Source organism: Procambarus clarkii, chromosome 78 (genome assembly GCF_040958095.1).
Source record: "Procambarus clarkii isolate CNS0578487 chromosome 78, FALCON_Pclarkii_2.0, whole genome shotgun sequence".
NCBI lineage: Eukaryota > Metazoa > Arthropoda > Malacostraca > Decapoda > Cambaridae > Procambarus > Procambarus clarkii.
In genome coordinates, this window is record NC_091227.1 from 21,397,250 (window position 1) to 21,422,316 (window position 25,067).

The following is a 25,067-nucleotide window of genomic DNA, read 5'->3' on the forward strand; positions in this document are numbered from 1 at the left end:
GAAATACCTTCCTGTGATTGGCTGTTGCGGGGAATACCAATACTCTTTTATGAATAAAATTTAAACTAAGAAATAGGTCCTTGTGCACAACAACAAGGTTGTTGTGAAAAAGAACAACAATTTCTGTTTTGCACCTGACAGAAATCTCCATCTAACTGAATAATTTACTCGAATAAGAGGGCAGAGCAGTGTATCATTATTAGTGTTAAGGCAACCCCCAATAATAACGTCACAAGGTAGGTAGCCATGCAGCCCATTTTTATATAACATCTGTTATATCCTGCAATATTTAATTATCACTTTATTAACACTTTAAACAATTAACACTTCACTTTTTTGGGTAAATTAAAGTTGAAGCAGAATGTCATAAGCAAGGATGGTGAGCTGAATAAAGATGATTTATTAAGTGGATGGAGCCTTTAGCTGATTCCTTCCTGTGATTGGCTGTTGTGTGAATGTCAACAAAGAGTTTCTACCAATGATATGCCATTTATTATGCACCCCATACCATCTGTGGGCGGAGCTTGGAACCTCCTACCCGAGCACAACGACCCGCCTTATGGGTTGCTGTTTGGCTATTTATAGTGCGTTGGAAAAAAAAGAGATGGCGCTAGTTGCATTTTGTGGGGTAATTTGTTATAAGTGTAATTTGATGACAACAGATGGCGTAAGCTGTATCTTATGGCTACTATTGACCTGCCAGTTGATAGTGACAAGCCCCTTGGGAATCTCTGCCAGCAGACTTTAAGATTATGGCTCTTGAAGGAAAGAAGAACCAGACACATCCTCATCTGCTACGTAACTTTGCACAGATGCATATAGAAGCAAACATGGCATCCGACAGCTTCACTTACTTCACGGATGGGTCATTAGACCAGCAGGGACAAGAAACCGGAGCTGCAGTTAAAGCAGGAAACCCTGTATATAGTTGGAGGCTCTCAAATGGGTGTTCGACTTTACAAACAGAGATGCTAGCCATTCAAAAGGCTTTGGAACATGCTCTTGCTGAACACCGACAACATGTTATCATCCATACAGATTCGAGAACCGCCATTGAAACCTTGCAACAAGAACATATATGTGATAACATCCATCTGATCACAAATGTCTTATCATTCATGCACACACTCAAACGTCAAGGCCGACGGGTACTTATCAACTGGGTGCCAAGTCATGTGGGACTAATAGGAAATGACATTGCAGACGAAGCTGCAAAACTTGCTACTAAGAGGGGAAATGTAGACATTTACATACCACAGAGTCTATCCCAGATGAAGAAAGTAATTCGAAACAGAGCAATGCGAAAGATGTACAGTGACCAAACCACAGCAGTTGCAACATCAGGATCTGCGGGTTGGTACAAGAATTCAACCAACTACGAACCACTTAGTTTGATGAAAGGGGGCAGTAGAACAACAGAAGAACACTTACATCGCATCAGGCTTGGGTACCCGTGTGCATGGGAAATAGGCTTACAGGTTCCGGAAGATGAGAGGAAATGTCAACACTGTGGAGAAATGCCCGACAGACCACTGGAACATTATATAACACAGTGCACAGTTACAAACCCATTAAGATTTCAACTTCGATTCAACAGAGCAGAGGAAGTTGTTAAACACATATGGCAAAATCTTACTGAAGCGACCATACGAGTCATAAATACTCATCCTCCGCCCAAGTAAAACAGACACAAGCATCACTTAGTGGGCCAGCCAGAGGCTTAGGGCCCGCGCAGGAATATCCCTGCTAAAAAGAAGAAAAAAAAAAAGTTGATAGTGTTCTCTTCTGCCGACAGATGGCATCAGCTGTATTATTATTATTTTAACAATATTATTACATTAATAATAATGTATTATTATTACTTTAAACACTGATCTATACGTCTGGGAGCTTATAATAAGGTTTTATACCATGTTGGTATTAGGTAACTAGAATTCTGCAATTACTTTTTTTATCTACTGTTGAGGATATGTAAGACAAATGTAAGGTTTTGAGGCTAAGTAACGAAGATAGTTACAAGATACGAGCCAGATGGTGTTGAGATTGCGAAAGGGATTATGATAAGAACTTAAACCAAAAAAATCAATGCATAAATGTTCGCAAATATGAGACTGGATTTATTTCTCGAAAAGTTAGCAATGAAATACGCTTTCTAGTTCTTTATTTTTAAAATTAAGACCAGGGATTCTGTCTAACGAAGCTGCAAGCTAAAACACCGTTATCCTATAATGTTCATCTGTAGCTTGACCCTAAATACTCGTTTATTAAACGAATTTATTGTTAGAGTTCATTAGGAATCAACGTTGTTGAAGGCAGAGCGTCCAACAAATACTTTCCTGTGATTGGCTGTTGCGGGGACTGCCAACGCTTATATGAATAAAATGCAAAATAAGAAATACGTCCTTTTAATCAATAACTTTGGTGTTGTTGTACAAAAGAACAACAATTTCTGTTTTATACAAGACAGTAATTTCCATTTAACTGAATAATGTAGACCAATAAGAGGGCGGATCAGGCATGGTATCGCCGATATTATTTGTGTGAGGCAACACCCACTGATGACGTCACAAGTTAGGTAGCCAGCCCATGTTTCTGTAACACTCGTTACATCTTGCAGTGTTTAATTATCACTATATTAATACTTTTAAATAATTAACATTTCACTTTTTAGGTAGATTAAAGTTGAAGCAGAATGTCATAAGCAAGGATGGTGAGCTGAATAAAGATGATTTATTAAGTGGATGGAGCCTTTAGCTGATCCCTTCCTGTGATTGGCTGTTGTGTGAATGTCAACATTATGCACCCTATACCATCTGTGGGCGGAGCTTGGAACCTCCTACCCGAGCACAACAACCCGCCTTATGGGTTGCTGTTTGGCTATTTATAGTGCGTTGGAAAAAAAAAGAGATGGCGCTAGTTGTATTTTGTAGGGTAATTTGTTATAAGTGTAATTGATGTCAACAGATGGCGTAAGCTGTATCTTATGGCCACTATTGACCAGCCAGTTAATAGTGTTCTCTACTGCCGACAGATGGCATCAGCTGTATTATTATTACTTCCGAATTCCCTTTTAAACACTGATCTACAAATCCCTTGGCTTATGATAAGGTTTTATACCATTTATGATAAGTATTAGATAACTGGAGTTCCGCAATTACTTTTATTTATCAACTGTTCAGGATATCATCATATAACGTCTAGTTAGGACGTACTGCTCTCGATTGATGAAGATTAAGCCACCCAAGAGGTGGCACGGGCATGAATAGCCCGTAAATATTGCTCTCGTAATATTATTCAGGGGGGTTGGGGAACTATCAAGTGAAAGCGCCAAGACTATATAGCACTCGGAAGGGATCAGGATACGGATTTGGGATGGAAACGGGGGAAAGGAATGGTGCCCAACCTCTTGGGCGGTCTGGGATTGAACGCGGACCTGTAGGAAACGAGACCGTCGCTCTACCGTCCAGTCCAAGTGGTTAAGCGTAATATTATTAAAACAACAATTTATGCATATAATAACAGCATTTCACACTAAAAATACTTGGATATATCGAAATTTGGTAGTGAATTCCAATCTAGGAATCTCCTTTGACTAAACTGTACTTTTAATCATTTTTATGTACTTACTACTTATTATTAAATTATTAAGTACTTACTATAATAATTAAATAAATTATTTTATTTAATATTTAAATTAAATGATAAAATAATAGGTAATAATAAATCATTGTGTAGGGGGACAGGCAGGCAGTGTATATATACATGTTAGGCTTATACCAAGGTTCCACAAAGGTGCCACAAAGGTGCCAAATTAAAGACTGGGTGCTGCCGGGGCGGGCCCAAGGGCTGCTGGCGGCCCTGGCCAGGCTGAACTTCCGCGCCACTTATAATCACCATTGTTTAATAATCTTCACAGGGAGAAACAACTGTAAATATAGGAATAGTTTATTACAACATACACGGTAAAGAAAACAGCTCGGAAACTAAGGAAATAAAGCTGCCGAAAAAAACATTAAAGTCCACTTCAAGTTCAAGTATGTTTATTGAGACAATAACAAAATACATCTCAAAGGGATAGAGTAGCTGAGGCTATTTCTACCCCCCCCCCCCTTCTACTTCAAATCCCTCAAGGGGCGCACAAATTCAGTGAGTACAAATACACAAATCACAATACAAGAATCCCATTTAACATAGCAGGTTAAAATAGAAGCACAGCGTACAAGTGTTACAAGTGAGTTACAAGTTACAAGGGAACAAGTGAGAAGGCGGTGGAGGCCAAAACCGGAATTGCACACTGATTTTAATGCAGATATGTCGTGATTATCATAATATAAAGATGTTAAGGCACGAAAACCTTTTTATTCGTTAAATTGTATAAGGCAATTAAAAAACCTAACTCACAGCCCCTCTGTTCAAGTCCCTCAACATGCTAAACATATACTCACTCTACACATTCTCGTGTGCTATCTACATGTACAAAACCCTTGTTCCTAAATGCTAATCTTGATCTGAAACTTTTTCTTGATAGGTGTAATAGAACCCATGAGCACCACACCAGAAATAAATATCTATTTGATATCCCCAGAGTCAGGCTAAATCTGTGTAAACACTCCATGCAAATTAAAGGGGCCCAGTCTTTGGAACTCACTCCCTGATGAATTAAAAAATTGTCCAACCTCTGCCTTGTTCAAAAGTAAACCCAAAAGTACCTAATTTCATCCTCATAGTTTCCTACCTTGTGCTTCAAACTTACACAATCTTGTACTTCCCCAATATTAGTAAAGACTAATTAAGTACTTAATCTTTACCAGTATAATCACCCCTTTCAATTTATATTGTTGATATAAACCTTACCACAATGTGCTTTTTCACCTTACCGTATATGTTAGATTAAGTACCTGCCCGAAACGCTATGCGTGTTAGTGGCTTTGCAAGAATGTAAAAATATCATTAATGTAATATCACCAACCCATTGTAACTTGTAAATAAAATTAATTATTATTATTATTAAATATTATTTGAATTCATTTGCTAATTATATGATAATGTGCCATCTATTTATTCATATTCTTAACTTATTATCAACTTCTGTTGCCTTATCAACTTCTGTTGTGTGTATGTGCAGAAATAATATTAATAAAACAACATCGTGTAGTGTACTCTATATATCAAAATATATTACTTTGAAACCCATATATCATTCACTAAAAAAAAATTGGGCTTACTCTTATTACAAATTCGCTACTTTTAGACCGTCAGCTTGCTACTTTCAGCAATTGAGATCTGGCAACCCTGTATGGAACATCTATCTATGTAATTTTGTGATAACTACAGATACATTGCTTTCGATACATTATTAAATATATTATTTAACTAGATTCTAATTGATTTCCGGTCTGGGTGTACCAGACACCGCAGTCTTCAATTTACTATCAGATCTGGTTAGGCTACCAGGCTCTGAACTCATTTCTAACAATTCAATTCTGAGGCTCACAGGAAGGTTTTAATAATAGTTTCTTAGTGCCTACAAGGCGTTTGGAAATGGCAAGAAAAGTTTTTTGATAATTGCTAAGTAGAAAATTATGTCGTATAATTACTGACCTCGAGCCTGGGAGTGCTGGTGGGTTACTAGGACTCAGTAGCACATAAGTATCTGTAATCTTGGAAGGCAAATGTGGTAATAAAATTTCCATCTGCAGTGCAGGTTATATTCTGATAAAATGTTTTAGCAATAATTATAAAAGTGCGCAAATTTTAAATATTGATGTTAAAAATAACTTGGAAGAGATAGAGAAGTATGTGAGGCCGTAGCTTGTATGAGAGATGAAGGAGCTTCTTCCACACATGTTCAGGTTTGTTGAGGTCTACATTGTTTCATCCGAATGAAAATGTTTTATATTGTTTCGTCGAATGACAGGTGACGTATAAATATGTTACGAGCTTTTGGGTATATGTACATATTACTGCACCGATGTTTTGTTGATTTTATAGCACTACGGGCTCACCATAGCCCGTGCTACTTGGAACTTTGTTCCAGGTAGCGAATCTTTAACAACAACAACAATTTGTTGATCCATATACCTTCTCAGTGGACGTGAGTGTGGTTGTTGACCGATATACCTTCTCAGTAGACCTGACTGTTGGTATTACAGTTTCCAACGGTTCAGCCACCTTAGCTGCGATACTTTGATTTGCTGACTAAGAAGGACAACTTCCACTATTTACCATTCACTTTCCTTTTTATATTTTCCTGGTTCTCCTTTAGGTCCTGTTGGACCTGGTGGGCCTGTAGCTCCTTCGGGTCCTGGACTACCTGGATAACCATTAGACCCTGGAGGTCCTGGTGGACCTGGAGATCCGTTAAATCCTGGAGGTCCTTGGTTTCCTGTGTCCCCTTTAGCTCCTGTTGGTCCTGAAGGTCCAGTAGCTCCTGGAGGTCCAGGGTTTCCAGGATTTCCTTTTGATCCCATTGGTCCTTGAGGTCCTTCAGGGCCCATTGATCCTGCAAGTCCCGGAGGCCCTGAGGGACCTGGGGGTCCTGCAGATCCTGCTGGTCCTATTGAACCTGCAATACCTGGAGGCCCTGGAGATCCTGGATGACCTTCAGCACCTGAAGGACCTGCTTTTCCATCAATGCCGTTAGTGCCATTAACACCTGGAGATCCGGGTGAACCTTTCTCACCAGGATCACCTGTCATTCCGGGTAAACCCTTAATACCAGGAGTGCCTTCATCACCGGGATTGCCTTTCATGCCTTGGGCGCCATTTAGACCGGGATGACCATCTTGGCCTGGCATGCCGGAAGGGCCAGTAGGACCGACAGAACCTGCAGGACCAGCAAGACCGTTAAGGCCTGGCTTACCAACGTGTCCATCAGATCCAGGTTTACCAGGAGGACCTGGGGGACCCGGGGGACCCACCATGCCACCGTGGTGTGCCGGACAACCTGCACCTGCAAGATAATATGCAACAGTGAACTCGTTCTTTCAATGCATAGTACATAACATATCGTGAAATCATTTTGTTAATTATTTTCGTGGCTATGTTATTTATGGTCCTCTATATATAAATAAATAATAATAAATAAATGTTTATTCAGGTAAGGTACATACATACAAGAGATTTTACAAAAATTTATAGATTTATAGATAGAGCTAGTACATACAATGCCTAAAGCCACTATTACGCAAAGCGTTTCGGCAGATGCCGGAATGTAAGTATATAAATGTAAGTACATGTTGTCAGACTTGACATCAATATCAAAGTGTATTGATGTATAACTGATATCAATATGGCGATGTATAGACATGAACTGTAATGAGTTCAAGAGAGCAAGAAACCAGTAAGACCAAAGCACAAGGGAGACAGAGGCACAGTTTGAGAATGTCTTCAGAATAAGCTTTCAGCCTAAGTGTAAGCATAGCCATACTAGAATGAAAATGTCAGCATCTGATCAATTTGCCAATCAAAAGAAGGGTGGAGATGGCAACATTGAGATTAGCGGGATCAGAGAAGTCCTTGAGAGTCTACTGCAAGTTTGACACCCTAAGTATCTACTAAAGCCTAACGTAAAAGGCCCCTCCATGAGATACTGGAAATCATAAAAATGACAATGGAAGAATTGAGGAAGCATCTTAAAGTACTTGATGTGGCAAATGCCTTAAGGTCAGGGAAATATCGCCTAAGGTGCTATGAGAGGCTACACAAGCTCTTTGTAAACCTTTTATTAGGCTATGCAATGTATCACTCAAACAGGGAAGAAAGCACAATATAATTGGATATTGGCTTGCGAAGTAGGATTTTAAGAAAGAAATCATATGTATCCTATTATTATATTTGATCTTAGTTCCACCCAGGTGTCACTTTACGGTACAGTACTTGAAGTTTTATTACAATTTTGCTTTGCCAACTAAAAATATGATTATGATCGCGGCCAAAGTTTATACTTTCAGCACACTCTCGGTGTATATGCATCTGAAAGCTTAATACACCGTGTGTATATTCGTTGACTATGTGTCACTGGTAAGCATACCACGCACAGTGATGGAACTGCCACAAGTGTAACAATTTATCGTGTCTTGTACGATTGTTTTGAGCTACGATTCCGGAGGACGACATTTCCTTTACTTTTATAAGTGACAATTTATTGAACTATATTTTATGGTTGAAATTAACCAATATCAAACATTAAAATATATCATCGATAGTCTAGCAATTAAAATTATGGGGGCAAAACTACAAAATATTATATTTCTATTTTTTAACAAGCTTAGATATACACAACAATGTGTTGCTATCCTATTCTATATGGAAGATTACACAGTATAGATTACACACATTGGGTAATGCACAAGAATACATCTTCCAATATTCCTGAGTGTATGAAGTAGTTACAGAGCTCAAAGTACCTCATACCATTTGGTCTGAGATCACTTATAACAGGGCAATCACAGATATAGTGTGGGAAAGTATGTCTTTGCTCATGTTCACATAATTTACAATTGGAATGTTCACCATTAGGATATTCAGTTCCTGCAGCCACCTGCCATAGATATCGATATCCCAGCCTAATTCTGGTAATTTCAATGTTACACTGTCTAGTGGATGTTTAATGCTGCCCGTACATATAATTACCGGTTCTAAACATATCATAGCTCTTTATACTTGTGCTGTCTGGCCTTTGAGTGTCAGTAACTGCTCTTTTGTCTTCCCGAATTTCCTGAAATACAGCGGCTTTGCAGCAGAGATTGGAATGCCCATATCCAGCTAAATTTCAGGCTTATCACATGTAGTTTTAGCTGCCCTGTCTGTGTCATCATGCTGGACAACATTTATGTGAGATGGTGTCTATAAAAATGGGAATTAAACACTATAACATACCCGTTTACGATCGTATGAAACTAATCATACTCAATAAAAGTATATTAAGTTTACGGTCTTGAATGGCCTTTACCAATTATAAATATAAAGAAAGAATTTACCCAGTAACTACCTGTAAAGATAGGAGGCTGTTATCGGAAAATTCATGATATTAATAATTTAACTAGCGGCAACCCTGGAGGTGTGGGCAGGGCATGGCGCCCGGCGGGACGTCACTCGCGCGCCGACCCCGGGACAGTCTTGTTGCTTGTGTGTCCATACCAAAATTTACCGTCATCTGACGCCCATAGTAGACGGATCAGCCATGAAACTGTACCTGACACCACCATCAGACAATCAACATATCCAGAAAAGATGGAGGATTGCGGATGCGCCTGCTCGAGGAGGATAAATGAGGTGGCTGAAGAGAGGGCGCCATAAGAGGGAGGCGCGCGCACTTCTTGCAAGCAAAATAGTGGTAAGTGTTTTTCTAAATTAATTTCCTATTGTTAATGTCGACTTTATCCGTATAGGCGAGGTGGCCACGTCGGAAACAGGTAAGTTACAGCATTACTATGTTAACATTTAATGTTTGTAGTATATATATATATATATATATATATATATATATATATATATATATATATATATATATATATATATATATATATATATATATATATATATATATATTATATATATATATATATATATTATATATATATATATATATATATATTCTTTATTAAATAATTAATTTTATATTAATGGTAATTCTATATTAATGATAATGGTAATTCTATATTAAACATGCATTAATTACATTTTAACATAAATAATGATAAAAATAATATCCATTAAAAAAATACCATTATTGATATAATGTCCTCAGACTATATTTTACGGTGTTTAAATTGTTAAGTTATTTCTGCGGGCAATGGAGAAGTAGAGGATATAAATTTTATAATTATATATACAGTATAAGGAGGGGAGTCTAATGGATTTTTTTATTTTACTATTATATATGGGGGGAGGGGGGGGCCAGTTTGTGTTTTTATTTATATATAAATACTTATATATAAATTCTAGAATATAAGTACTATACTGCCCGAAACGCTTTGCGTAATAGTGCTTAAGGCATTGTATGCACTAGCTTTATCTATAAATCTATCAATTTTTGTAAAATCTCTTGTATGTATGTACCTTACCTGAATAAACATTTATTTATTATTTATATATGGGGAGGGGGGGGGTCCAGATTTGTGTTTTAGTTATATAAGGGGGGGGGGGAATTGTGTTTCTAAACCCAAATGCAACGGATTTGGGTTTATTTTAGTTATATATGGGGGGGAGGGAGGGTCCAACAAATTTGTTTGTTTATTTTACAATTGTATATGGAGGAAGGGGTTCCAACGGATTTGTTTGTTTTAGAGTTATATATGGGGATGGGGGAAAATTACCGAATTACCTAAAGTACAGAATTAACACATCCGTCCAACGGATGTGTTAATTTTTATTATTATATATAGGTAGACGGGGTCTACCTATATATAATTTAGAGTCTACCTATATGTTGACGGGGTCTACCTATATATTGATGTTTGTATGTTATAATTATATATGTGGGGGTGGATCCATCGGATCTGTGTGTTTAAATGTCATTTATATAGGGGGAGGGGGAAGGGGTCAGTTTCTTCAACGGGTCTGTGTTTTAAATGTTGCAATTATATAAGGGGGAAGGGGGGGGGCATTTTTCCAAGAGATCTGGGCGTTTAAATGTTTCCATTATATATGGAGGGGGGGGGGAGCAAAGTCCATTGGATCAGGTTTTATGACTTACAATTATTTTTGGGGTGGTTGGCAACGTATCTTTTAAAATTATCTTAAATAATGCTATAGTAATGAAAAAGGTTAGACCTGCAGAGAGCAGATTGCTTCTTATGAACCTGAACACTTTGAATCTGGTCAGAGAGGTGGCTAATAATCTTCAGGGAATAAAATGCACTGAAGACATGTGGCACGAGGTCGACTGAACAGATCATTAACCATAAATCTTACTGAATGTGATCTCTTTCCAATGTCATTCACAGTCTTCAATATTATTAGTTATATATATATATATAATATATATATATATATATATATATATATATATATATATATATATATATATATATATATATATATATATATAACCTAGAAGGGTATCACCTCTGGTGCAAGTGTAGGGACCCATAGCCTCAAAGAAGAAAATAAAGAGTACTCAAAGACTATATATATATATATATATATATAATATATATATATATATATATATATATATATATATATATATATATATATATATATATAATGTACCTAGTAGCCAGAACGCACTTCTCAGCCTACTATGCATGGCCAAATTTGCCTAAAAAGCCAAGTTTTCCTGAATATATTTTTTAATTGTTTTCTTATGAAATGATAAAGCTATCTATTTTATTATGTATGAGTTAATTTTTTTTAATTTGAGTTAAAACTAACATAGATATTATGACCGAACCTAACTAACGATACCTAACCTAACCTAACCTAACCTATCTTAACGTAACCTAAACTAAAATATCTAAGTCAATAATATATGTTCTAATATAATATAATAATAATTCAAATAAACTAATTTGAAATATTTTTTGAAAATAAAGAAAATGACTGCCTATTAGGCACAGCAGGCTTTGCATAGTAGGCGGAGAAGTGCGTTCTGGCTACTAGGTACATGACGAACAACTCACAGCATTTTTCTCCTCTTGCGCATCCCTTGGCTTTACTCGTCTTACACTTGTAATTCTTGGGGTGACACCGTCCGCCCGTCTCCTCGCAAGTGTTGCCTCCTCCTCCATATCTCCCTCTGTGCTCTACAGCATCATTGTCTGCGATACCAGCTCTTATTTTGTTCATGTTCTTTTTGTGCTTCTTCAGCTTATATGGTTTCTTAATTATCTTGTTCTTATTTATCTTGTCTTGCTTCCTTATCTCTTTAGGCTTTTTGTTTTCGGAGGTTCTGCGTTTCTTTTGTTCAGTGTTCTCTGTAGAAATATGAGGAATTATTAATACACTCCACCCGCTCTCCCACCCTTCCTCCACACAGGCACTTCATATTCCTAGACTGCCAAGTAGCCTCTGAAGCAATTCTGGATGCTACCACCACACATTTGAGAAACAGACAGGAGTGACGGATGATCGTTGAACTGGGTGAGAGTGTATGTAACAAAGAGGAAGTAGTGTGTCAGTGTTTGAAACGAGAAGTTGGATTAGCGTAGTCAGTCCTAGGCTAGGACCGAGCTGACAAGTCAGATAGGTCCTAGAACTGGTTTGACAATTACACTTCGTAATTAATATTCAAGTCCAAACATAGGTAGAGTCCTACATGAAAATTTTTGCAGAAGTTTCAAAATAATAATAATTGTCTGGACAGAAAGAGTGTAGAAAACTAAAGGAGACCTAGTCAGATTGCAGAATTGTTCTTTCCAAGGGGTACTGGAAATCAATACATGTTAATGTACACAGTGAAACGGAATCACCTCCCTGAAACAACTAGAGAAAATGTTCTAGAAGTTGATGTAACACCTAGCTGTATCCCCGAGCTGTTTGTAAATATAATAACGTCAGTAACATACATTAAACGAATAAACATTTGAATTCGGGAAATTCATTAAAGAGGCATTCAGATCTCTATACGTGTGATCACACGTAGAACATCGACCCCCGTCGTGGAGTACCAACATTTACCTCCAAAAACGGGAACTTGAAAGGGTACAGAGGCTTCCATCGGCTCCTAACCAAGAATTTTATGGTATGGAGTAGGAAGAAAGGTTGGAAGCGCTAGGCCTAACCATGCTAAAAGGAGATAAGTGAGCGGTGATGGTAAAGACAAAACGTTTCCGGAAATTTACTGGGGTTAAAAGGGCAAGTGACATAATTTAGCATAAGAGTAGTAGGAAATGGAAATCAAGTTGTTGATGATGTAGAAGTCAAATCACCCTCAACATCAAAAGTAGATATGAGCTAACGGGTTGTGCAGTATGTGTGCCGAGCGCCCGCGTGTCCTCTTCATGAACATATACAGTTTTGACGCTATCGATCCTAAAATAAAAATTGCTGTGTTTTAAGAAATTAATATTACCGTAATACTGACTTACTGTAACTTATGAGTATTAGGCTTCGATAGGCTAGGTGGGTTGCCTAGGTTTTTACAGTTGAGGTTTTGAGCTGATTGCACAAACTACTGTGATACAGATCACTGCAGACATTTTAACATAAAACGCCAACATGTTCAGACATACTAAAATGAACTTGAAGGGAGGATGTTCAAGCCTCACCTTGTGTTGGAGTATTAATGCAGCAGACTGCATCTTGCTCCTGGCAGCCATGTTCAGAAGGGGTGACGTCACAGGTTTTGGCGGGAACACAGCTCCCGCCAGCCGCCTCACAGTCTCTCTTGCCGCCCTGCACAATTATTTGTTAAATTTATGCTCTATATATATATATATATATATATATATATATATATATATATATATATATATATATATATATATATATATATATATATATATATTATTTTCTGAGGCTACAATTGTGTGGGTCCCTACAATTGCACCAGATGTGGCACCCTCAAAACTTTATAATATATATTTAATAAAACAACAAGGAGCTGAACTTGTAAAAGTTTTCCTGTGCTTACAAGTTGTGTAGACTTACCTGCACATGTGTCACTGCTGCCATTACCAGCAGCAGCACCAGCAGCAACGCTCTCAGCGCCACCATCTTCCTGAATAAGGTGTCGAGTGAGTTGCGTTGATTGTATATTATAGAGATCTTTGAACACGAACGACGCATGCGCTGTTCGATCCTCCAGGTGTTTCCTCAGCTCCAAACAAAACGTCCACTACGTGCCATAGCCCGTGCTACTTGGAACTTTTGTTCCAAGTACTACTTGGAACATTTTGCTTCTTGGAACTTTTTTTCCAAGTAGCTGAATCTAAAACAACATCTAAACGGAATACGAAACGACCCACAATTTTAATGTGTTGTCACTCAACTCATAACAAATGAGTGGAATAGTAGTAAACTAGGAGTAATTTCTTTTGAATTTCAGACATGCTTTCAAAATGTTTTTGTACATATATGAGGTGCTGTACTGAATTGAAGGAGGACGGAACATTCTCAAATTAATAATGGGCCACTTTAAGTTATTTAAATCTAGGTGTCGTTCAACCTGTCTTCCAAAAGCAGTATTAGTAGCTTGAAAGTAGTTACTTCCATCCAACCCAAATTGGATGGAAATACGCAATATGGGTTGTTGAAAAAAAGGGCCACTGTTTGTGGTGTTAATTTTGAATAGAACACGTGAAAGAAGGCAACAATCTAATTTAACTATTGCTGGCCCTGTTATAGTACATATATACAGTATATTTAATTAGACCCAAGATTGCAAATATTAAACAAAGGATTGTTTATATATATATCCAAGCCCGGTAAAGTTTATGGTTAACATCATTTGCTTATGCTTTTTTAGTATTCCAGTGCTACAAAACAACCATTTTTGGGTACATCCGTCAATATTTTGTACATTCCGTTTATAGTATCCTTAGACTTAATACAATTTTTTGATGAGTGGTTGCTGTAATGACCTTTCAAACTAAGCTGCAACAGGACTCCAGTATTACACACGCTCGCATACCATGTGGCACGAACGGAACAAGAGCTGATTCTAATAATCACAATAGTTTAAATGAATCTTGTGTAATATAGTTTGCATTATCATTATTGCAAAAATACATTTAAGACTTTACAAGGAGATTCAGCAGAATATGTCTCGTTATTAACTCTTTGGACATGACTTGCGTCCACTTTTTTTCTCTTGAGTCCTAGCTTTGGACAGGACTTGCGTCCAGAACAAAAATATTTGTATAAAATTCATTTTTAATCTGATCGACTTTAGGATAGTTTCAAAATGAGCGCCTTTAGAGTGCGCACAATTTGATACTAAAATGAAAGATGTAACAGGAAACTTGATGTCAGAACACTTGAAAGATTATAAATACGTTTTTGGGTCAAATTTTAACATTTTAAAATATTTGTTAAAATTCTATTTATTGTGCTATTATTATGGGACTAGTTTTAAAATGCGCGCCTTTAAATTGCAAACAATTTGATACCAAAATGAAAGATGTAACGCGAAAATTTATGTCAGAACACTGGAAAGATATAAATAATTATGTGATGATGAGCGTCCAAAATTAAAATATTTGTTAAAATTCCAGTTATTGTTCTATTACTATGAGACTAGTTTTAAAATACGCGCCTTTATATTGCGAACAATTTGATACCAAAACGAGCGACGTAACATGAAAATTGATGTTATCAAACAGAACGAGTATACACATTAGCGCGGGTGGAACACGAACAAGGGGACACAGGTGGAAACTTAGTACCCAGATGAGCCACAGAGACATTAAAAAGAATTTTTTCAGTGTCAGGGTAGTTAACAAATGGAATGCATTAAGTAGTGTTGTGGTGGAGGCAGACTCCATACACAGTTTCAAATGTAGATATGATAGAGCCCAATAGGCTCAGGAATCTATACACCAGTTGATTGACAGTTGAGAGGCGGGACCAAAGAGCCAGAGCTCAATCCCCGCAAAAACAACTAGGTGAGTACATTAGGTTGCGGTGTGCAAATTGGTGCTCGCTCACGGGTAACTTTAGGCTTTGCTACGGGGAGTCTCGCCAGGTTTTTGGACATTATATGCATATACACCTGCAGGGAATTTAATTGCGAACACAATAATACAAAAACGAACAACGTAGCACGAGAATTAAGGTGAAAAAAACTGAAGCGAGTATACACATTTTACTGATTTTGTGCGCTAACGGGTAACTTTTGCCGACTTTAGGCTTTGCTGTGGGGAGTCACGCCGGGCTTTTGGGCATTATATGCATATACACCTGTAGGCAATTCTATTGCGAACACAATGATACCAAAACGAACGACGTAGCACTAGAATTAAGGTGAGAAAACTGAAACGAGTATACACATTCAGGCGTCGCCGCACGCTCGCCCGCACCTCCCGCCCCTTGACGTCAAAGTCTGCAATGCTCACGCGCCGGGCGCGATAGTGTCCGATACACGATCGTAGAACGATACATATATGTCTTAATTAATAGCGAGTTTACTTAAAAGATAAGGATTTATTTAAATACTTGTTCTATTTATAACAAGGTATGCCAACCTGTGTATTTGATGCAGCATCAAAACAAAACAACAAACATAATTAAACAAGACGTTCCATGACTTTCTAAATGAAGACAGATTTTAAGCATCAATATATAACTAAACCGATAAATAAATTTGGTAATTCCATTAGGTATACACTGATTTCTACACTGTGGATCTGGGTCTCGGGCAAAACAATCCATGCTACCAAGGCTCACTTGTGCGATTCTGATTATTAGTTATGGTGATTTTTCGTAGATAAAGCTCACTATATAGTACTATATGTGTATGCTTGTTGCTGTGAGTGTTGTCTATGCTTGTACATGTTAGTAAAATATTTACAAAAATAATGTAAGGAAAAAAATATAAATTACTAATATGCAAATTATATTTAAAAAAAAAAATATTACAGCCAATCATGAAGTTCCACAGAAAGAAGCCATTTTAATTTTTTATGCAATAATATACTTAATAAATAGTATAAATAACAACATTTGGGTACATTTGCGTCGCCAAACATAGCGGTTGATAACTCAGCTAATACAATAATTGATGACATATAACTAATACAATAACTGATGACAATTTTGGTGAAGAGACATTTTCACTTCTGTATGAGTCAGCTGATAAAGCAAATAGAATAACAACTTTGAAATAAATTACCTGTGGAACAACCAGACAACAAGAACCATCAGAAAAAATATAGAGAACTCAACTGTAGTATACAGCATGCAGTGCGTTGGTTCTCATGGCTTAGTAACGAGTTACAGGTTGTGGAGCCTTTCACTTCTACGCATGTAGGCCTGATTGGGAGTTGATCCATGTACCTTTCTGTAGTGCTGGCTGTGGGTATTGATCCATACACCTCAGTTGTTCTGGCTGTAGGTGTTCATCCATATACATAATCAGTTTACCTAATGGATATTCCAGTTCCACTTTTCTTCAACAGTCCAGTCACCTTAGCTGCAATACTTTGGCTTGTAGACTGTGGACAACTTTTACTTCTTACCTCCTCCTGAGTTTCCAGGAGGATTTGATGAACCTGGGGGACCAGGAGGTCCTGGAGACCCAGGTGGTCCTGCAACACCAGTAGCTCCTGGAGGCCCTGGAGGACCTGGAGGCCCACTTACTCCTTGAGGTCCACTTGGACCTATAGCACCAGTTGCTCCTTCTGCTCCTGGAGCTCCAGTAGCACCTGGTGGTCCCGGAACTCCAGTAGCTCCTTGTGCTCCTGGTGGTCCAGGTGCACCATTTGTTCCATTTGCTCCTGCAGGTCCTGCTGGGCCTACAGGACCTACAGCTCCCTGTGACCCTGTGGCTCCTGGTGGTCCTGCAGGTCCTGCTGGTCCAGGAGGTCCTGATGCACCTATAGATCCTGGAGGACCTTGAGAACCTGGTAGACCATTAGTACCATTAAAACCTGGTGCTCCGTTAGCACCGTTAATGCCATTGACTCCTGGAGGACCTGGAAGACCTGGGAGACCTCGAATCCCTTGAGCTCCTGTAGCACCGTCTTTACCGTTAGTACCATTAACGCCATTAATACCTGGAACACCGTCTTTGCCGTTAGAACCATTAGTACCTGGAATACCGTTGGTGCCTGGCTCTCCCCTCCTGCCTGGATGACCGGGCAAGCCTGGAGCACCGTCCATACCGGGTGCACCGTTTGTGCCATTAGCACCGTCCTTGCCCGGAATGCCATTCTTTCCTGCTGAACCGTTCATGCCTGGAGGACCGACCATACCAGGAGCGCCATCTTTGCCTGGAGGACCGGCCACTCCAGGAGAGCCAGCCTTGCCTTGAGTACCGTTTATGCCAGGAACACCATTTATACCGTTAATACCGTTTGTGCCAGGTATTCCGCCTTTTCCGGGAGGACCTTGGGGACCTGAGGGACCTACCGGCCCTGAAGGACCTACCGGCCCTGCAGGACCGGGAGGACCTGGTTTTCCAACAGCTCCAGGGCGACCTGGGTGACCAGGGGGACCCATCATACCACCATGGTGTTCTGGTCCACCATGGGTTCCTTCACCTGTAAGTAAAATAAGCATCAGTCAATTCGTCTTTAGTGCACAGTTCATAAAAAAGAATGACAACTTTGTTCCAATAGGATCAGAGACTCTTGGGCCATGGGGAGAGAGTGCAAGTTTCTGAAGGATCTCGGTTGATGGCATTAGAAAACAACAAGAGACCCTAGAGCAGCAATTTTCCTTTTCCAGCGCCTCAGTGTGGCGATCTAGAGGGAAAATGCCTCCTGTATCATCGGTTGCTGCAGCGCGTTGGAGGAGTTCGAAGAAATCTACGCCTCTGGGAAACAAACTTCCTTTTTTTTTTTTCTTAACATTTATAGCTCTTCTCCGAGGCTATGGGTCCCTGCAAATGGATCATAGGTGTTTTATATATATATATATATATATATATATATATATATATATATATATATATATATATATATATATATATATATATATATATATATATATATGTCGTACCTAGTAGCCAGAACGCACTTATCAGCCTACTATGCAAGGCCCGATTTGCCTAATAAGCCAAGTTTTCATGAATTAATTGTTTTTCGACAACCTAACCTACCTAACCTAACCTAACCTAACTTTTTCGGCTACCTAACCTAACCTAACCTATAAAGATAGGTTAGGTTAGGTAGGGTTGGTTAGGTTCGGTCATATATCTACGTTAATTTCAACTCCAATAAAAAAAAATTTACCTCATACATAATGAAATGGGTAGCTTTATCATTTCATAAGAAAAAAAAATAGAAAAAATATATTAATTCAGGAAAATTTGGCTTATTAGGCAATTCGGGCCTTGCATAGTAGGCTGATAAGTGCGTTCTGGCTACTAGGTACGACATATATATATATATATATATATATATATATATATATATATATATATATATATATATATATATATATATATATATATATATATATATATATATATATTTATGCAACAACTATCACAAAAACTGATACAAATAGAGAATGCTAAATGGGTTTTCGGCTCAATTCACCTTCATGAGACCAAAATAGAATGAAGAAGGAAACATGGTAGGCGGACGCTATACCCGCCAGGGCAGGTCACCGGACAACCAAGATAAGGGATGAAACTTACGGATAAAAGGGAACGAATAAGGGCGAAGGAATGGGGCAAATAAGGATAACTGTACAAAACAACAACACTGGATAATATATAGAAGTGCCGGCGGATGGAAATAAATAAATAAATATACACAGGTTAAATGGATGCTATATTGTATTGACGTGCTATATTGAACCTTATATGGGGATCTAATTTGCTCATGCCAAGGCTTACATTAAGGCTGTTGCTACATTGTTTGATAATAGCGGACTCAATTACATTTCGTTCAACGAAAACCTTACTTTTAACAATACATTTCGCCCCTCTGTAGTCGATAGAATGATCACATAAACTGGAATATAAATACCATGCACTAGAGTGCTGGGCTGTACGGATAGCATATGAATGTTGTTTTAAACATGTAGAAAGAGATTTGCCAGTCTGGTCGATGTAAACACATGCACACTCATTGCGAGGGACGGAGTACATACTACAGTGTATATAATATTTTATAGGTGATCAGGTCGTATATGTTGGCCTCCACCCTCCCTGCTTCTCTTAGTCAGTCTGGTGTTGACAACGGCTCTAACCAGCTGAAACGTTCATCTCCCATCCCATTTATCTGCGAATGTTATATATATATATATATATATATATGAATTATGTATATATATATATATATATATATATATATATATATATATATACATACAACTTTAGAACACTTTCCCACCACGAGACTCAGACTTAGGTGTCTGAGCGGTGGTGCAGTAGGTTAAGGCGTACCTGTTATGCCAGTTGCTGGAAGGCTTCTGTGCTGGCTAGGGTTCGAGTCTCCTGGTGGGAAAGTGTTCTAAAGTTGCATAACTTCACTCTCGTATTTAGGAGAGTTGTGCCTCATATATATATATATATATATATATATATATATATATATATATATATATATATATATATATATATATATTATATATAGAATTGTTCGTTCAAAGGGGTACTGTAAATCAATACCAGTATGTATATATATATATATATATATATATATATATATATATATATATATATATATATATATATATATATATATATATATATTATATATATATATATTATATATATATATATATCACAGTACATCTACACACTTTCTACTTACAGCATTTTTCTCCTCTTGCGCATCCCTTGGCTTTAATCTTCTTACACTTGTATTTCTTGGGGTGACACCGTCCGCCCGTATCCTCGCAAGTGTTGCCTCCTCCTCCGTATTTGTCGTCACCTTCATCTCTGGTGTCCTGGCGACCAGCTCTCAGCTTCCTCACTTTATCTTTGGGCTCCTTCAGCCGGTATGCTTTCTTGCTAATTCTCTTTTTCTTATTTAGCTTGTCTTGCTTCCTTATCCTTTTAGCCTTTTTGTTTCTGAAGGTTCTGTGTTTCTTTTGTTCAGTATTCTCTGTAGAAATATGAGGAATTAATAAATATACTCCACCTGTTCCCCCACTCTTCCTCCGCACACGCACTGTATATTCCTAAACTGCCAAGTAGCCTGTGAAGCAATTCTTGATGCTACCGCACATTTGAGAAACAAACAGGAATGACCGAAAAAGCACTGAACTGGGTGAGAGTGTATAACAAAAAGGAAGCAGTGTGTCAGTGTTTAGAACGAGAAGTCGAATTAGCGTAGTCAGTCCTAGGCTAGGACCGATCTGATTGGTCGAATAGGTCCTAGTACTGATCTGACAATTACAATTCCTAATCAAAATTGAGGTACAAACCTAGGTAGAGCCCTACGTGTAAATTTTTGCAGACGATTCAAAATATTGATAAATGTCTGGACAGAAAGAATGTAGAAAACTTAGGGAGGCCTAGTCGGATTACAGAATTGTTCGTTCAAAGGGGTACTGTAAATCAATACCAGTAAATGAACACAGTGAAGCGGAATCACCTCCCTGAAACTACTAGAGAAAATGTCCTAAGCTGTATACCAGAGGTATTTGTAAATATGATAACGTCAGTAGCATTCTCTAAGCTAACAAACATTTGAATTAAATTCAGGAAATTGATAAGAGGCATTCAGATCTCTTAACATCGACCTCAGTCGTGAAGAATCTACATTTAAAAGCAAAAACGGGAACTTGAAATGGTACAGAGGCTTCCATCGGCGGCTAACCAAGAATTTCATGGGATGGATTAGGAAGAAAGGTTGGAAGCGCTGGACCTAACCATGCTAAAAGATGAGAGCGGAGACATGGTAGAGACACAAAAACACTTCTAGAAATTTAATGTTTTTTTTTTTATATTATTATTTTCTACCACAGACGTGGCCACACATTTACAATGCTAACCAGCATATATACATTTTCTTCTGTCCTCCATGGACAGGGTTAGAGAAGTGTTAAACATACAGTTCAAGGGTCTATTGAACACTCAACCACAGAAGGTGATTCGGTGCTTTTAATGGGGGTAAAAGGCCAAGTGACATAACTTATATCAATATAAGAAAGTACTCATTTAGCATAAGAGTAGTAGGAAATTGAAATCAAGTAGTTGATGATGTTGAAGCCAAATCATTCTCAACATCAAAAGTAGATATGAGACAACGGGTTGTGCAGTGTGTGTACTCACCTATTTGTGCTTGCGGGGTTTGAGGTCTGGCTCTTTGGTCCAGCCTCAACTGTCAGTCAACTGGTGTACAGATTCCGGAGCCTATTGGGCTCTTATCATATCTACATTTGAAACTGTGTATGGAGTCTGCCTCCACCACATCACTGCATAATGCATTCCATTTGTTAACTACTCTGATGGTGAAAAAGTTGTTTCTAACATCCCTGTGGCTCATTTGGGTACTCAGTCTCCACCTGTGTCCCCTTGTTCGCGTACTACCCGTGTTAAACAGTTTATCCTTATCCACCCTGAAAATTTTGTAGGTAGTGATCATGTCTGCTCCTTACTCTCTCTCTTCCAGTGTCGGGAGGTGCATTTCGCGCAGCCTTTCCTCGTAACTCATGCCTCTTAGGTGTGTGTGTGTGTGTCTCCGTCCAACTTGTTCTCTTATTGAACACTTAAATTTCGTGGAGCTATCGACCCCAAAGTAAAAATTGTTGTGGTTTTGAAAAATTGATATTACCGCAATACTGACTTTCTGTAACTAGTGAGTATTAGGCTTCGGTGGATTAGGTGGGTTGCCTAGGCTCTAACAATTGTGGTTAGGGAAAACTGATGCACTTTTAGGGAATGGTAATCGAAAGAATAAGTTAGGTTTTGAGCTGATTGCACAAACTACTGTGATATAGATCACTGCAGACATTCTTACATAAAACGCCAACATGTTGACCAAACCACACTAGAAAGTGGTTTGGTCAGCATATTTCAGCCACGTTATTGTGACTCCTCGTCTGCAAACGCCAACATGTTCAGACATCCTAAAATGCACCTCAAGGTAAAATGTTCAAGCCTCACCTTGTGTTGGAGTATTAATGCAGCAGACTGCATCTTGCTCCTGGCAGCCATGTTCAGAAGGGGTGACGTCACAGGTTTTGGCGGGAACACAGCTCCCGCCAGCCGCCTCACAGTCTCTCCTGCCGCCCTGCACAATTATTTGTTAAATTTAAGCTATGGTATAAATTTATGGCATAACATAGGGAATATTAATAGTATATTAAATGCATCAATATGGGCTGCTTATGTTCCTAAGGCAAGGTTATTGGATCCTGTCTCTGCATTGGCTCGGGGTATTTAGTGAGTAAATGAACTTTAGAGAGAGAATTTTTGAGCTTCCATCGACAGTGAAGAAAAACCATAAGAAATATTGAGAAGATTCATGTTAGAATCATTAATCTTACAATATTAATTTTATTATTGTGATTACTTAATCACAATATTAATTATATATATTGTGTAATGAAGTTTTAAATAAAATAAAATTAAAAATGCACAATATATAGTTGTGGTTTGGAGCGCCTGGCTGTCTGAGGTTCGAACCCTTCATGAGGAAGAGTTTTTCTGATACTTATGTCTTGGCAACCATTCAAGCTTGTCGTACATATGATGCTCAAGCTTCCCTCATATACTGAATTGATTTGATGAAAATTATCTGTGCCCGCTTGCCACCGAGTGCTGTTGGCAATTGGCTTAAGAGTCTAACAAACTTCCAATTATTTCAACAGTCAGTTGTGGTCAAATGTGTATGGTACTGGATAAGTGTTTAGAGCGCCTTGCTGTCTAAGGTTCGAACCCTTCACGAGGATGAGTTTTTCTGATATATATAATAACAACAAGGAGCTGAACTTGTTAAAGTTTTCCTGTGCTTACAAGTTGTGTAGACTTACCTGCACATGTGTCACTGCTGCCATTACCAGCAGCAGCACCAGCAGCAACGCTCTCAGCGCCACCATCTTCCTGAATAAGGTGTCGAGTGAGTTGCGTTGATTGTATATCATTTATAAAGATCTTTGAACACGAACTACGCATGCGCTGTACGATCCTGCAGGTGTTTCCTCAATTCCACACGGAATACGAAACGACCCACGAGTTTAATGGCTGTCAGTGAACTCATAACAAATGTAGTGAAAAAGTAGTAAACTATGTATAAGTTTTTTAGTGTATTTTAGACACGCTTTCAATATGTTTTTTTATGTATAACAAGTGTTGTACTGAAGGAATGAGAAAGGAGCGTTCTCAAATTAATAATGGAGCCGCTTAAAGTTACTTAAACCTAGGTGTCGGTCAACCTGTCATTCAAAAACTAGTTACTCTGGATGAAAATACACAATATGGGTTGTCGGACAAATAAAAAAAAGTTCACTGTTTGTGGTGTTAATTTTGAATAGAACACGTGAAAGAAGGCAACAATCAAATCTAACTTTTGCAAGCCTTGCTATAGTACATATATGTACTTAATTATACCCAAGATTGCAACTGTTAGGCTATTATTAGTGCAAATTGCTGAATTTGGAATCAGAGGTAATCATCTAAGTTGGATAAATAGCTACCTATCCATCACGCATGCTAGTGTCCTATTTAAAGGAGTTAAAAGTACAATAACAAGTGCATTCGAACTAGGCACACGTCAAGGTGGTGTCCTAAGCCCTATGCTCTTTAATATACTTCAGCACAAACTTATCATCCATGACATACCTGTACAACCTACTGAAACTGTTATATGTTATGTTGATGATATATGTATTATGGCACACAGTAAACCAGGACTACAAGCCTTACTTGATGCATCTTCCAAAAAAGTAGTAAAATGTGGCCTCATAATCTCTGTTGATAAAACAAGGTTTCTTATTCCTCATTTTCTTCATGTTAACTATACTATTAATGGAGTGCCTGTGGAGACTTGGGAGTCTTATAAGTATCTTGGAATCGAGGTTAATGATACAAATCTCATCAGCAACGTTCGCAAAAAACTAGTTTTTTTTTTTTGCGAACAAGCAAAAACACTTGTTAAGTTTTAACAAGTTTTAAACCTCTCCTCCCTTTAAACCTTAAACCTCTCAAAACTCTTGAGGGTAAAGGATTTGGCATTAACATAAAATATGCTCGTAGTTTTTATATTGCCTTCTTACGATCTGTTGATAATTATGCTTCACATCTTAAATTTTCTCCTAAACAATTACAAGTCCTAGATGTAGTACAAAATGATGTCATACGCATCATCCTGGGTTGTCCTAGAACTGTCAGAATTGTTAACATGAGAAAGGAACTAAGATTACCTTCTATTTGTGAGAGAATAATTCTACTTAATACTATGTTTTGTGCATTTTTTTTAAATAATGGTCCCCCCCCATCATCTCTATTCAAATTAAATTGAGATCCATTCTAAACAATTCTGACTTCACGCAATCCGCCA

At 38.0% G+C, this 25,067-nt stretch overlaps 2 protein-coding genes and 1 long non-coding RNA gene across 3 annotated transcripts; all 3 read right to left on the bottom strand.

The window, feature by feature from the left end:
- Positions 1-5,634: 5,634 nt before the first annotated feature.
- Positions 5,635-6,944, bottom strand: LOC123745904 (collagen alpha-1(I) chain-like). The gene has a single exon (XM_069314210.1). The coding sequence runs from the start codon at positions 6,921-6,923 to the stop codon at positions 6,222-6,224; it is 702 nt and encodes a 233-aa protein (XP_069170311.1). The 5' UTR covers positions 6,924-6,944; the 3' UTR covers positions 5,635-6,221.
- Positions 6,945-13,214: 6,270 nt separating this feature from the next.
- On the bottom strand, positions 13,215-14,140 carry LOC123745971 (uncharacterized). Its single transcript, XR_006771434.2, has 2 exons — positions 13,597-14,140; positions 13,215-13,341 (listed from the first exon to the last, which is right to left on the bottom strand). It is a non-coding gene; the product is annotated as an uncharacterized lncRNA (long non-coding RNA).
- Positions 14,141-16,488: 2,348 nt separating this feature from the next.
- On the bottom strand, positions 16,489-23,647 carry LOC123745998 (collagen alpha-1(III) chain-like). The gene is made up of 4 exons (XM_045727105.2): positions 23,542-23,647; positions 22,673-22,799; positions 20,373-20,666; positions 16,489-18,146 (listed from the first exon to the last, which is right to left on the bottom strand). Exons 1-4 carry the CDS (start codon positions 23,605-23,607, stop codon positions 17,113-17,115), a joined length of 1,521 nt encoding a protein of 506 aa, XP_045583061.2. The 5' UTR covers positions 23,608-23,647; the 3' UTR covers positions 16,489-17,112.
- Positions 23,648-25,067: the final 1,420 nt, after the last annotated feature.

What these genes read in the sequence shown, in the direction of transcription:
- LOC123745904 (XM_069314210.1), bottom strand. Translation starts at nt 6,923, where the DNA reads ATGGTGGGTCCCCCGGGTCCCCCAGGTCCTCCTGGTAAACCTGGATCT.
- LOC123745998 (XM_045727105.2), bottom strand. Translation starts at nt 23,607, where the DNA reads ATGGTGGCGCTGAGAGCGTTGCTGCTGGTGCTGCTGCTGGTAATGGCA. An exon ending in CATTAATACTCCAACACAAG is followed by an intron (nt 20,667 to 22,672) that starts GTGAGGCTTGAA and finishes ATATTTCTACAG; the next exon opens with AGAATACTGAACAAAAGAAA. An exon ending in CGCAAGAGGAGAAAAATGCT is followed by an intron (nt 18,147 to 20,372) that starts GTAAGTAGAAAG and finishes TTTTACTTACAG; the next exon opens with GTGAAGGAACCCATGGTGGA.